General features: G+C 42.3%; 1 protein-coding gene across 5 annotated transcripts in view; it reads left to right on the forward strand.

Annotated features, from left to right (window-relative positions):
• Nucleotides 1-14,941, forward strand: part of FAM53B (family with sequence similarity 53 member B) — a 153,260-nt gene that overhangs the window by 39,563 nt on the left and 98,756 nt on the right. For all 5 annotated transcript variants that reach the window (XM_075935296.2, XM_075935295.2, XM_089780186.1 and 2 more), the window contains 2 exons: nucleotides 7,220-7,453; nucleotides 11,975-12,026. In XM_075935296.2, coding sequence (XP_075791411.1) covers nucleotides 7,361-7,453; nucleotides 11,975-12,026 — 145 coding nt within the window. In that variant the 5' untranslated portion in view covers nucleotides 7,220-7,360. The remainder of the gene's footprint in view (nucleotides 1-7,219; nucleotides 7,454-11,974; nucleotides 12,027-14,941) is intronic.

Here is a 14,941-nt window from a genome sequence, read left to right on the forward strand (position 1 = left end):
TAGGGAAAGACATTTATTCATGGAGAAATCATGCCTTATTAATACAGAGCTTCACTTAACTGTTTGAATGCTGTGAGTTCTCGGGGCATTATATATCCTAACTTTCCACTGACTTATAATAAATAACAATAATACTTTGCACTTGTAGAATACTTTCCATCTGATGATCTCAAAGCAAATTAGAAATACAATGAATTCAATCACATGACACCCTGGGGAAAGTACAGTTATCACCTTTTTATAGTTGGAGGAAACAGATACACACAAATGTGGTCACACAAGTGCATAGCTTACATGGAGCGCTGCTGGTGACCCAGGAAGTTTGTGGCAAAACTAAGACAAAAAGCAATTATGACAGTTCCAAGCCCTCGGCTTTAACTATTCTGTCTTCTCTATGCCTGCAGAATGGTAACAGCACCATAGAGATTAGCAGTTAAAGAGTTAAATCAGTTCTCTGAGCTGGATCCTCTCCCTAGAAGTTTCCCAGGGACTGTCCTCTTAAGTACAAGGGATGTATGGAGTCACAGAATGGATAGGGTTTTTGGACGTCCAACCCACTGATATCCTGGTGATCTGAGAGGTAGGGAAGTCTAGCAGAGGGAGACAACATCTAAATGGAGGGCTGGCTACTTTGCAAAACTCTACTAGAGCTGTGGTATTGGCTGAGCCCTCTATGGCTGTGCAGTAGCAGCCATGGACCATGGTTAAATCAGATCAGATTTGGAGAGAGCACAGCAATTTTAGTGGTTATTAAGTCAGCATTGTTGTTAATGTCATGTGGTTAAGTACCATTGGAGAGCTGGTACCAACTGTCTCTCCTTCTCCCTCTCGGCCCCCCTGAGGGGCGGGGGGAGGGAGGGTAATCAGAAGGAACACAGATCTTCCTGCAGAAGAAAGGGGGGTAGATAGTTATCCAAGATGGGATTCCCCTCTTTTCCAATTAGGTGCTGGTGCTGTTCGACTTACTGACAGGAAGGCGTGGGGTCCTATAAACTCTTAGCGAGGCCCAGCTCCTGCTGCTCCCACTTCAGATTCTCCCACTCAGGCTACATCTACACTGCTGTTTTTTTGCGGCAGAAGATATGCAAATCACACTCTCATTTGCATATCTTCTGCTGTTCTTTTTTGCGGAAGAGGTTTTGCCGCTAAAAATCCCTGTGTAGACAGGGCATTTGTCAGAAAAAAACCCTTTTGTGCAAGATCCCTTATGCCTCCAAAAATGAAGTTTACAGGATCTTGCATAAAAGGGTTTTTTCCCGACAAATAGCCCCCTCTACACGGGGGATTTTTAGTGGCAAAACCTCTTCCGCAAAAAGGATCGGCAGAAGATATGCAAATGAGTGCGATGTGCATATCTTCTGTCTCAAAAAAATGGCAGTGTAGACGTGGCCTCAGGGAGTCCTCATTTCACCAGCCATGGAAGAGACAGGCAGAGGAGGAACTCTGGTGGAGTACTGCACATCTTTCCCTACCTCCACACCCGAAAGAAGAGAGGAAAGAGAGCTCTCTTTCTTGTGACAGTGGAGGCAGGGGGCTGTGGCTCTCACATGCTCCCTTTTACTTCAGTGTCCTCCTAGCAACTCTCTTGCTGATTTAGTGCCAAGCTACCTTATTAAGCATCCCCAATATCAAGGCTCAGGCCTCTGTGAGGTCATTAACTCAGCCACTTTACCATGCTGGTCTGATGGCACAGCTCTTTCTCAGGATTAGCCTCCCTAGTTTACTTGTTCTTTCTCAAGGGCAGGCAGCTGATGTCACTTGGGGTAAATAAATTCGAAATAATAGGCTTCTTACTCCAACTTCTGTAAACCTCATTGTAAGAGGAGTAAGGGAAGTCGGAGGAAAAGTGCTCTATTTCGAAATAAGTGCTGTGTAGATGTGCCCAAATTCGAAATAAGCTATTTCGACTTAAGCTATGCAGTTGCCGTAGCTCAAGTTGCGTAGCTTATTTCGAGTTTAGCCCTGCTGTGTAGACGTGCCCTGACTGAACAGTACTAGTTTGCTGGTCTGCTGTCACTGCACAGGCCTTTGTGGTATCATTGACTCATCTCCTTTAGCTGGCTAGACTTATGTCAAGATGGAGGAATCTCTGAGGGAGTGACTTTAGCTAATTGGTTATATGTCAGGGGAAGTCATTGGCTCAGTAGTCTAGTAGTCTACCTTGTAGTATGGATGCCAAAGCATAGGCTTCTCGGAGCGCACTGGCCAAGAGCTCAAGTTTTCTGGACTTTGATGTCAAGCTAAGGCCTCATTGAGCTCAGCAGCTTTAGCATATTGGGATGATATCAAGAGACAGGCTTCCGGAAGCAATCTTTCTAACACTGCTAGCTTTCTGGTCTGAAGCCAAGGTGTGTATCTTTGTCAAATTCCTGGCTCAGCCCCTTTCACTTTAGAGGCCTGAGTGAAAGTAAAGACCCCTGTGTGGTCATTGGATCTGCACTTGTAGCTTGTTAGTCTGATGTCAAGAGACAGGCTCTTCTAATATCACTGGATGAGTACTTCCAGCTTCACAGGCCTGAAGTGATAGTAACTAGAGGTTACCGAGATTACATTTAGATTGCTGGTTTGATGTCAAGGAATAGGTCTTTATGAGGTTGTTGTATCAAGGACCTTAAGCTTACTGGTTATATGTGAAGGCCTAGGCTACGTCTACACTGGCCCCTTTTCCGAAAGGGGCATGCTAATCTTCCTACTTTGAAGTAGGAATAAGAGATCCTCCGGAAAAGGGCTTTTTTCCGGAGGATCGGGGCCAGTGTAGACGCTCTTTTCCGGCTTTTCTACAAGCCAGAAAAAAGCGGCAGACATTTTTATTTAAATGCCGTGGGGGATATTTAAATCCCCCGCGGATTTCCCTATTACGACCTGGAAAATTAGCATGCCCCTTTCGGAAAAGGGGCCAGTGTAGACGTAGCCTTAGTGTTCTGGGTGGCCTCTGGCTCAGCATGTCTGGATTGCTGGGATGGTCCAAAGCACAAATTATTGTGAGCTCAGCGCCTTTCATTTACTGGGTTGATGTTGAAGCATTGGTTTCTGTAAGGTTACTGGCTCAGCACAGAAGGCATCTAGCAGCAAAGTCTGCATTGAGCAGCATTAACTCCTTATCTGATGGATAGTTGGACATTTATGGGACAGCTGCTTCTCTGCCTCATGCCCAAGAAGCTAGTGGGGATTTCCAGGGGGAATCGCCAGGGAGCAGAGATGAATCAGCAGAACCACAGCTGTTCCAGTTAGGGTCTCTTAAGTTTCCTTTTTGTTTCCATAAGCAAAGGTAATGCTGGGATACCAGAAGTAGTAATGATAATTTTAAACCTGATTCCCCTCCTGTAGACTGAAAATAGCTGCAAGTGTGGCATTACACTACATACTCCAGAAATGTTATAAGCCTGTGAAAAAATAGCATTGACATTGGCATTTTGTATTTCTCATGTGTTTGCAGAAAGTTTAAGTGACTATTGGAAAGTAGTTTTCTTTAAGAAAGTGGCCTTTTTCTCACAGAGCCACAGTAGAAAGCCTAGGAAGGATTTGCATTTTTCATGGTTATTAAAGACAGTAATCACATAAGGCAGCCATTACTTGTGTATGAGTCTTCCTAACAAAAATACTTGCAAACCGTAGGAGTTTCCTCTCTGTTTGGACCCCCAACATTTCGTTCCCATCACTGCAACAAAGCAGGCTGTGTTCTGATTGTTTGCTATATGGATTTGGTTGACAAAATGCTTTGGTGAGCCTTTGGGAGCCTGCTACAAAACACTTGACTGTGGCTAAGCAGAGGGGAGTGCTGTTTATATACCAAATACAATTGTTTCAATGTCACTTTGTCCTCCTTCCCACACATCTATTTGTTTGTCTTCATCTGTTGGTCCCATATTTTTAGATGGTTATCTCTTCAAGGCAGACAGTCTACACAGAGCCTAGAACAATGCAGTACTAAAATGCTGTACTATAGAGATGTAAGTCACTGAGGCTATGTCTACACTACAATTCTTTTTCAGAAAAAGGTACACAAATTGCGCTCTGCTTGTTTCTGATTGTTTTTTCCAATTGTTTTTTCAGAAGAGACTTTGGCCAGTGTAGACAGGACAAATTTTAAAAAAAACCTCCTCTTTCGCAAGAGCCCTTTTTCCTTATGAAATGAGGTTTATAGGACTTCTGAAAGAACGCGTCTGCTCGTCCACAAAAAAAGTCGGAAGAGCAGACATGTTCCCTGGCTGTGGTGGAGTTTTTCCAGGATACCTCCATAGCATAGACATAGCCTGAGATGTTCTGGTTAATGGAGCTGTGGTTTCCCTGCTACCGGAAAGATTCAGAAATGCAAAGGTATGGGTCATAGGCCCTATATTGCATATAGGTTAGGCAGGTTCTTCTTTAGCTCAAGCGCTGGGAGAGTGTGCATTTATAGGAATACTTGAGTTCTATCCCAGCTGTTGTCATGAAGTTCTATACAGTGTGCTGCCGTGTAACAGTTGTGCAGACTGTGGCTTTTTGCTGCCCTATAATTGCTTTGCCTGGCAATTCTAGCTATGGAAGGTGCCAAGAACAGTGTGCACCAAAGTGCTGCACTGTAACTCCCTTGTGTGGATACTGTGGGCATGAACTAAAAGGTTCCTACTTCACATTAACACAATCCTCTTGAAACTGAAGTATGATGTGGTTGATTTCTGGCCCTCTACTCACGCTGCCTTTTTACATTGTACTCTATTTGCACAAATCCAGACCATTATATTATAAGTATGTGGTTTGGTTTAGGTTAATTATGTGTAATTTTGATTGTCTGAAATTCTTTACTTTGAGCTTTGGCAGTTTGCACCTGGGTCATTGGGTTGGTGACAAATTTATGTGGATGCTACCAGTAAATTGTACATTAAGTTGACAGATCTAACATGAGAATCTCGAGGCTCTACCATTGGCCCTTTTGAATGGTAAATCATAAGAAAATGTATTGATTCTTCCCCCTCCCTCCCAGTTTTGCACTCTGGATGAACCTTGTTCTCACAAAACAATAGTAGGTATTTAAAAAGTTTTTTAATAGCCAGTTAGCCTTTAACTGAACAATCGCACAAACACCCACCACAAACTCTAATCCAAATAAACAAGAAAATACGATTTACAATCTGAAAAGCTAATCAATATCAGTCGATAATGAGTTTTAATGCTTAGCAGCGTACTCTCAAATATTGTTTGTTCATTTAGCAATTTATTTTTAATGAATTTTGTGTTTTTCAAACCATTTATATGAATTATTCTTGGTTGCTTTAACCACAATACAACAAAAATGGTGAAAGAGGATTAGGGGAATTATTTAGGAAAAACATTGATTTTTATAATCAGATCTCTCTGGTTTAGAACAGCAGTAAATTTGCCACAGAGACTGTTGGAGGCTGAGAAATGACTGGGCTACTGTTGTTGAATGTTTGGTGGTCTGCTCAGGGCAATGGAAACCTTACTTGTTATTTTAGTGCACACTGTGGGCCTTAATTTTGAAACCCTTATTCAGTTTTTAGTCACGGGAAACTCCCAAGACCAAAGTAAAAAGTAAACTAACAACGGAGTGAAAACAGAGTACCAAATTGTGGCCCAAGGGTATTGTGGATGGAGAGCTCCCTGTCTCCCTGCATGGAAGAGGGAGTCAGCCAACTCCAGCAATGCATTCCTTTTTTCATGAAGGATTTGCATGGTTCCATGAATCCATGGCTGTGTCTAGACTGGCCAGTTTTTCTGGAAAATCAGCCGCTTTTCCGGAAAAACTTGCCAGCTGCTTACACTGGCCGCTTGAATTTCCGCAAAAGCACTGACTTCCTACTGTAAGGAATCAGTGCTTCTTGCAGAAATACTATTCTGCTCCCGTTCAGGAAAAAGTCCATTTTGCTCAAAGCTTTTGTGCAAAAGGGCCAGTGTAGACAGCTCAGATTTGTTTTCCGCAAAAAAGCCCCGATCGCGAAAATGGCGATCGGGGCTTTTTTGTGGAAAAGCGCGTCTAGATTGGCACGGATGCTTTTCCGCAAAAATTGCTAATCCTTTGGGCATCCTAAGCAGGATTTTTCTTCTCTTCCCCAATACATACTAATACAGTAATAGGGGGTCCCTTGAGTTACTCAGGCCCCTAAGCTTATGTCTAGTGCTGACTCTGGTTAGAGTGGAGTTCAAGTAGCTACAACACCCCTGGAATTACTGACTAACATGGTGGTGTCCAAACTTTTTTCAAAGAGGGCCAGATTTGAAGAAGTGAACATGCGTGAGGGCCGTCCCCGCACTCTCAGCCCCAAGGCGGAGGGCCCGCGGGGTCGGAGGCGGGCGGAGAGCGCAGGGCACGCCGGCCTCACGGCGGCCCGTGGGACAGGGCGAACCCGCAGCCGAGCGGGGGAGCGGGGCTGCGGACATGCCCTACAGGGCAGGCTCTAGGACCGCGGAGGCCATGGGCGGCGGCACGGCCGGAAGTGGCGCGCTGGGCGCGCCAGTTCAAAAGAGCGCCGGGGAGCCAGGAGAGGGGGAGGAAGCGGGGGCCGTATTAAACCGGAACATGGGCCGCAATTGGCCCGCGGGCTGGACTTTGGACATGTCTGGACTAACAATACTTTGCATTTCTATGGTGCCTTCCACCTGAGGAGCTTAGAGCTCTTAGTTTTTAGAACAAATACAAAAACTATTGAAGGGCAGAACACACCAGACTTTGTGGTGGAAGAACTTTATATTCAATTTTTGATAGCATCCGAAAATGTTTTGTGGATAATTATGTGTCTTTTACCTTTCAGTGCATGTGATCACTGGTGGCATACAGTGTCTGTAGTTCAGCATAGACATCAGAACCAAAAGGATTTTAAGAACTGTTAACATATTTATGCATTTTAAAACATATTACTCCGTGTTATTTTATTTGCATCTTATGCTCCATACATCTCATGAAATTTCCAGTAATCTTAAGTAATCTTATGTGGTTAAACAGAAAGCAAACTAATAAGATTCAATGTAACCTGACATTTTTTTTTGTAAGTAACATGAATTTGAAGTAAATATTGCCCTCAAGTGCTCTGTAGCCAAGGCAAGATTACTGTAGTAATTCTGCACAATTCACAGGCTGGTGTTTAGCTCCTTGTTTCATTAACTACTGCATCTAAAATTGGTCACATCTTTTCCCATTCTTCTGTCTCAGCTTTGCACTTAACTCTCTGATTTGTGAAAATGTTTTTAAAATGTGTGTGTGTCTTTTCTTTTATGTATGCAGGGAATTAACAAGAGTTGGACTCATCCTGAGAGTAAAGCAGATGGGAGTTGGCTCTGCTGAACTTTTCACTTGGGAAAATGCATTAAAAAAGAAACTTTGCTGGACCATGGCTGATAGTGACCTTTGCTTGTACTGTAATGGATGTCAATGCATGATTTCATTACCATGGTGATGATCTTCACCAAAACCCTCGAAAACAAAGGCACTGACTCTGTGACATGCAGGACTGAGCTGGTAAGTTTTGTAAAATCTTAATTACAAACTATTGTCTTACTGTACTGTCCCACTGTCGCTGTGTAATATGTATTTCAAATTGAGGGCTAGTTCCTCAATTAGTATAAACTCCAATGATTTCAGTAGAAACTACATCCATTTATACCAGCTGAGCATCTGGACCTTTAGTAAATAACAGGAATACTGTGGTTTTCGTATATGTGAATCTCAGCAAAGCATTCGATCTAGTGCCATAGAATAAACACATTAAAAAATGGAGAATTACCAACTAGATAAATAGCTTGGATTAGAAGTTGCCTGACTAATGGTGAACAGATGGTCACGGCTAATAGTAAGATGAGCAAGTGGGGAGCAGTATTAAGTTGGGGATGGCAAGGATCAATGCTGTTACTTAACAGTTTCATTAAGAATCTAGAGAAAAATGCAGATTCAAACACCATCAAACGAGCTGACAACACAGAAAAACCAGGGAGGCAACAAACACTCAGAAAGACCAAATCACATTGGCAAGTGAATTGGGGAGAGTAGAACAGTGGGCTGAGTGTACCTAAAGAGAAGAAATAAACGGCACAGATGCAAATTAGGGGCAACTGCCTGGAAAGCAATGAGTGCAAAAATGACCTGGGGTGATAACATAGAGCAATCTGAATAGCCTCTCAAAGTGCCAAATAGTCAATGCTCGTCTCAGACATGCATGTATGTAGTGGCATTCAAGGAGAATTATTCACAGTCTAGAAAGAAATTAGAACAAGGTGCTGTTGCCTGGAAAATGCTCCAAGAAGCTCAGAAAAGATGCACAAATACAAATACTCCTCTCTCCCTTCCCTCAGAAGACGCAGAGGGCTCCAGCCCCTTAACTGGCAGATCCCCCAACAATCAATGCTGATTGGGGAGGACTTGCAGAAAGAAACAGGCAGCTGCCTATTGCACAGCTGATAGCTCCATGGAAGGAGGAGCTTCGGCAGGGTTGATGGAAGCATGTTTAAGAGGCAGAACTTCACCCTTCTGGGGGCACATGGTCTCCTCTGGGAGCAGTCTAAGATGTGTACATAGGAACAACTCAGTTGTTCTCCCACAGACGAGGTGAATATGTTCTGTGAGGAAGCAAAGTCCTTGTCTAAACATAAATTGTTTTGGTCATTAGCCAACAAAAGAGAAAATATGAAAAACATGATAAAATTTAACTGGTCTGAAAGATCCCCCTCTCTTCCCACTCCCTGGCAGGCCTTTTGCAAACCATTGGCTGAAATTCACTTGAAAGTCGTTAGATGAAGTGGGTGAGCAAAGGGAAGTGACAAAGTGTCATGTACAAGCTACTAATGAGACTTGGTGGCTATGGAGTGGGAGACTCACTGATCTGGGAGGAATATGAATTATTCTGTGCACTATGGAGCCACATGGGCTATGTCTAGACTGCAAGCCTCTTCCGAAAGAGGCTTTTTCGAAAGTATCTTTCGAAAAAGCCTCTTTCGAAAAAGAGCCTCTAGACTGCAAGCAGTACTTTCGAAAAAGCAAGCTGCTTTTTTGAAAGAGAGCACCTAGGCAGTCTGGATGCTCTCTTTCGAAAAAGCCCTGTTGGCATTCAAGAACGCCTTTTTTCAAAAGAGCACTTTCGAAAAAAGGCGTTCTTCCTCGTGAAATGAGGTTTACCGCCGTCGAAAGAAAAGCCGCGTTCTTTCGATTTAATTTCGAAAGAACGCGGCTGCAGTCTAGACGCAGGTGAAGTTTTTTCGAAAAAAGGCTACTTTTTTCGAAAAAACCCGAGTCTGGACACAGCCTTGAAGCCAGACCACTATAAAACAACAAAAAAAGCCCTTCCATTTCCTTTTGCTGGGGACAGAGTTGTCTGCTTTTGATATATTGCAGACTAGTTAGACTGTAATTGCCTCCCTACAAGGCCCTTGGTTATTAATGGTTTGTTAGCACTTTTGGTGCTACGTAAATACAATAATCATAATGGGTCTGGATATACATTTCTAATTGCCTCAGATGTTATACTGATGCCCATGTTCACACAGGGCCTGATGCAAAGTATGCTGAATCTGGTTGAAATGTTTGCATTGACTTCAGTGGGCTTTGGATCAGGCCCAATGAGTGGAAACCCAAGAATAAAAACTGAATAAAACCTAAAACTAAATCAGCAGGATGTTTCATGTTTAAAAAACAAAACCCAGAAAAAACCCCAAATGGATTAGTTCACTGTTTTACTTCCCAGTTTTGATGTTAAACTCAAATCTTATGAAATGGCAATCACACTTAATATAGGAACATATGTCATTTCAAAATGTTTCTTCCTCATTCTTAGGCCTCCACTTTTGTCTCTGAACAGTACTTGCTTTTCTTTGATACTTTTGATGTGTGCTGTGAAAAACAGTGTTTTTCTAGTGTTTGTTCTATTTCAAGTTTGCTCTAGTTTGGCCTTTTTTTGATACAGCTTGTCATCTTTGTTCTCTGGTTACTTTATACCTTCTCGTAAATAAATTAGGTCCCAATTGATAGAAATTTTTCTACTTAACCTGGAAAGTGACAGCATACTTCAACTTATAAGGAGGTTTCACCTCTGCATAATTGGCATTTTCTGCTTCCTTAAAACTTATATTAGATTTTAATGTATATGGATGTGCATATTTATAGGATCATTTTCAGTAGATTATATTTATAATGCATTGTCAGCAAGCATGGTACTGTTACATAAGTGGTCAACAGTAAACTATGACTTGAGAGTACATGGATAGTTGCTTAAACCCAGATAAAATGCAAATATGACAGAAAGGATCACCCTGGAATTTATTTTGGTGCTGGTGTATAAATAAAATTATAATTACATCAGTAAAGTAGGAGGCACATGCAGGAGAGAAATGTCAGAAATAGAATAGGAACATTCTTTGGGAAAGCAGAAGAATGGTGACTGCAATGGGCATTGCTAACATATTCTGCACCTGTAGTGAACATACTGATTTATTGTGGTTAATATTGCAGTTTGTTTATGGTAATTTCTAGGAGGAAAAAAAGGGAAAAATTATTGGAAAAGGAGTTTAAATAGAGAATGTAACAAAGTCTGTGGTATTGTTTTCTAGTCATACCACATTGATGCTTTCTTTTTCATGTAAATGAGAAGAACAATCCAGGTTTGTGAGAATCATTTAAAGAAAAGTTGTAGTTTGGGAGCCCACCTTTACAAACATAATCCATATTAAAAATGGCCTTTTAGTTGCTAAATTGGGAACTTTAGTGAGCCTTTAAGGTTGTGTCTAGACTGCAGGGTTTTTTCGAAAAAAGTAGCCTTTTTTCTAAAAAATTTCACCTGCGTCTAGACTACAGCTGTGTTCTTTCGAAATTAAATTGAAAGAACGCGGCTTTTCTTTCGACGGTGGTACTCCTCATTTCTTGAGGAAGAACGCCTTTTTTCGAAAGTGCTCTTTCGAAAAAAGGCGTTCTTGAATGCCAACAGGGCTTTTTCGAAAGAGAGCATCCAGACTGCCTAGGTGCTCTCTTTCAAAAAAGCAGCTTGCTTTTTCAAAAGTACTGCTTGCAGTCTAGACGCTCTTTTTCGAAAGAGGCTTTTTCGAAAGTATCTTTCGAAAAAGCCTCTTTCGAAAGAGGCTTGCAGTCTAGACGTAGCCTAAGGGATTTAAGGTCTCTCGCTTGTCCCAACACAAAAGTATTGCTGGACTCACTCTCTTCATTTAGCGTGCTCAGTAGTTTTGGATCATGGGTTCAGAAATGAGGAGGCTCTGATGTCAGTGGAATACACTCACTTTGGAATAAGGGCTTTCGTGACTGCACCTCTGTGTTGCCACTTTGGATTTCTTAATGAAGTTGGATGAACTGAAAGAAAAATTGAGGGAGGATGGTCTGTTGGTTATTAATGCACTGAGCATGGCCACTGAGTTCTTTGGGCAAGTCCATATGGGTATGTCTACACTACCCCGCTAGTTCGAACTAGCGGGGTAATGTAGGCATACCGCACTTGCAAATGAAGCCCGGGATTTGAATTTCCCGGGCTTCATTTGCATAAGCCGGGCGCCGCCATTTTTAAATCCCGACTAGTTCAAACCCCGTGCCGCGCGGCTACACGCGGCACGCAGTAACTAGTTCGGATTAGGCTTCCTAATCCGAACTAGCTGTACTCCTCATTCCACGAGGAGTACAGCTAGTTCAGATTAGGAAGCCTAATCCGAACTAGCTACTCCGTGCCGCGTGTACCCTGCGGCACGGGGTTCGAACTAGCCAGGATTTAAAAATGGCGGCGCCCGGCTTATGCAAATGAAGCCCGGGAAATTCAAATCCCGGGCTTCATTTGCAAGTCCGGTATGCCTACATTACCCTCCTAGTTCGAATTAGGAGGGTAGTGTAGACATACCCTATGGACTGCCATTCTTGGTCATCATGTTAAGTAGTCCTAAGGAGTGCTAACTCAGCAAGAGCGAGGATGGCAGAATTGAGCCCTAAAATTCAGAATAACTTCAAATGAGTTGGTCAAGTCTGTGAGAAGTGAATAGCTTTTCTGGTTGTTTTCAGCACACTCCAAAGATGAGTCAAGGACCTACTCTCTTCTCTTGTGGAATTATGGGTAAGTAACAGAAATTTCTTCAATATTAACTCCATCTCTGCTCCAGCGACCTTTCATAACTGCATGGTGTAAAGGAAAAGCATCTTTATGTGGGGAAGAGGCAAAGAAATCTTAGTAAAAATACATTCTAGAATTGTTTCCTACAATTCACAATTTCTGTCTCTAAATTAGTATCAGGACTCAAAAAGGCTATGTGTTTATCTTCTTTATCCCACATGTCATGACAGTCAGGTGGAGAGCTGTGTGTTCATTATAGTCTGACTACCTCTATCTTCAGCTATATGTAAGCTCAGCATCATCCCAAGCAACAGAATCTACTTAATCATCCATCCTTTCTGATTATTGCCACATTCATTTAACTGGGACAGTTGCCAGTGAGTTAATGCAAAGTCCTGCAGTGACTGTAAAATATGGCTAAGAGGAACAGCCATTGTGTCTAAATGACAAGTCCAATGGTGTCTGTAACCATGGTCACAGGAATTCACAAGTAGGGTTGCCAGATGGTTTAACCAAAACTACTGCACATCCCTCCTCCCCCCAAAAAAGAAAAAACAACAGGGAAAAAATTCTGTGAAGGAGAAAAAAAAAAGGGGGGGGGGGAACCAAAGTTGTTGAACCAAAAAAAAAAAAGGACTCTTGAGTTAAGCACAAAAAAATCCAACCAAACAAAAAAACAACATTAAAACAGCATGGCCCTTTCAAGCACATGTCAGTGCGTGCAGGGTCAGAATAGGGATAGGAACAGGGGAGCGGTTGAGCACTAAGACCCAGGGAAGGCATTGCTTCCCCTTGGTCTTTTGGCTTTTTGCCAGAGGCCATTTTGTTTTCTTGATCAACCCAGAACGCAGCTTCCGTGTGGAACCAGATAAGCACGGGATCCGGGGGTGGGGGGTGGCAGGAGCCCGGGTGAGGAGGCCAGGGGCTGGGCCCAGTTGCTGAGTGTGTTGTGGGGTTGACAGGTGTCTGGTATTTTCACCTCCTGGCAGGGGAAAAGAACCAGAAAATATTGGACATTTTAGGTGTCCGGTATTTTCTGATTTTTTTTTATTGGACAGGAGGCAAAAGTACTGGACTGTCCGGGTCAATACCGAACACCTGGCAACCCTATTCACAAGTAGGATTCAAGTTAGTATCTGCTGTCATGCACGTCCCACCACTTATTCCAGGGTAGTTTTCTTGCTCCTTTACTACCCAATAAATAAGTTATTTACCTTTTTCTAAATACTTTGATGCTTTTGCTTATTTTTAAAGTAATTCACACAGTACATAGATTGCATGCCTTTTGGAAAAGTTTCTGAGGGGTAGCCATGTTAGTTTGTTTCAGCAAAAACAATGAGGAGTTCTGTGACAACTTAAAGTCTAACAAATTTATTAAAGCATAGGCTTTTGGGGACTGCAGCTCACTTCAGCAGGTGCATGAAGTGGGAACTTCCATTTGGCCAGATTTATATGACAATGGGAGTGTTAAATCAGTGCTAATGACGCTAATTCAATCAGGGTTGATGTGGTCCACTTCCAACTGTTGAGAGGAAGGTGAGAATTCTTAAAGGGGAAAAAAATATTTTTTGTAGTGACCTAACCATTCCCAGTCCCTATTCAGACCCATTCTGATGGTGTCAAGTTTGCATATGAATTCCAGCTATGCAATTTCATGCTGTAGTCTGTTTTTGAAGTTTTTTTGCTCTAGTATGGACCCTTTCAAGTCTGTTATTGTGTGTCCAGGGAGGCTTAAGTGCTTCCTATTGGTTTTTGTATGTTACAGTTCTTGATGTCTGATTTGTGTCCTTTTTTTTTTTTGCGCAGAGAGAGTCTGGTTTGTCCAATGTACATGGCAGAGGGGCATTGCTGGAAAAGGGACTGTCTTTTTGTTTTCTGTTTGTACATAAGGGGTCATGGGCCTATGACTGGGGCTCTTAGGTGCTAATACAATACAAACAAATGCATAAATATACTACTAATAAAAATACGATCAGTAAAACAAACAAACTAACAAACAAAAAAACCTTCCAGGTCTAAAGTTTTTGGGCCAGCCTCAGACAGTAAGGACAGTTGCTTACTTGATCCTTTTCTGTCTCTGTCGCCAGCATGGATTGCACTGTATGATTTCCAATGTACCTTGCACCACCGCACATGGGTTTTTATGCAGAATTAACATTGACTTCCATGGGAATTTGATGCATGGACTGACGATCCCTGAAGGACCAATAACACTGAAAAATGTAGCGTTGTATTGTGCTCTGTGAGTTTTGTAATGTGGAAAGTGACTCGCTAGGCATTGGACTAAGACCTCCAAACCCAATTAAAATTTGAAACAGCTACTTGATATGAAAGCCTGTGCTCTACGAACAAAGAGGCTGCCCCCCCATTAATAGACAATTCTCATCAGTATTAATCAGAGCCAAGAACATGAATTAAGGGGAGACATTTCCCAAGCCTCTAGACAAGAAGAGTCATCTGAAAGGGGAAAAAAAAGATGAAGTATTTTGATTTCCCAAATTAAAGTCACAAGCTTCAAAGTCAAGAAGTGATAGAAACAGTCAGTTCCCTTTATTCTGCCTGTCAAGAATAAAGGAGGAACAAAGAGTACTCAATCAGTTGGGTTAGCCCTGTGATAAGGCATTTACAGAACTGTCAACAAATATGAAGGGGATAAGCCTAATTGAAAAACAGCTTGTTAATAGCTTTCTAGAAAGCCTTTACAATCTGAGCTACACTGTGCTGGTCTTCCTTGTGCGCCAAATTATCCTGTTTCCAAGGGAACATAATCTTACCTCCTTGACCACAGCTCAACATGTAATTGTCTTTGTCATGCCCAGTCAAGAAGAGTGAGTCTTACTGGCATGTGAGGGCATTGCTTTGTTTTGCTTTTAATTTCAGGCGTCTTTCCCAATGCAATTCTTGATGTCATCAAGCTT

Source organism: Pelodiscus sinensis, chromosome 8 (genome assembly GCF_052426305.1).
Source record: "Pelodiscus sinensis isolate ZL-2025 chromosome 8, ASM5242630v1, whole genome shotgun sequence".
Classification (NCBI taxonomy): Eukaryota; Metazoa; Chordata; order Testudines; family Trionychidae; genus Pelodiscus; species Pelodiscus sinensis.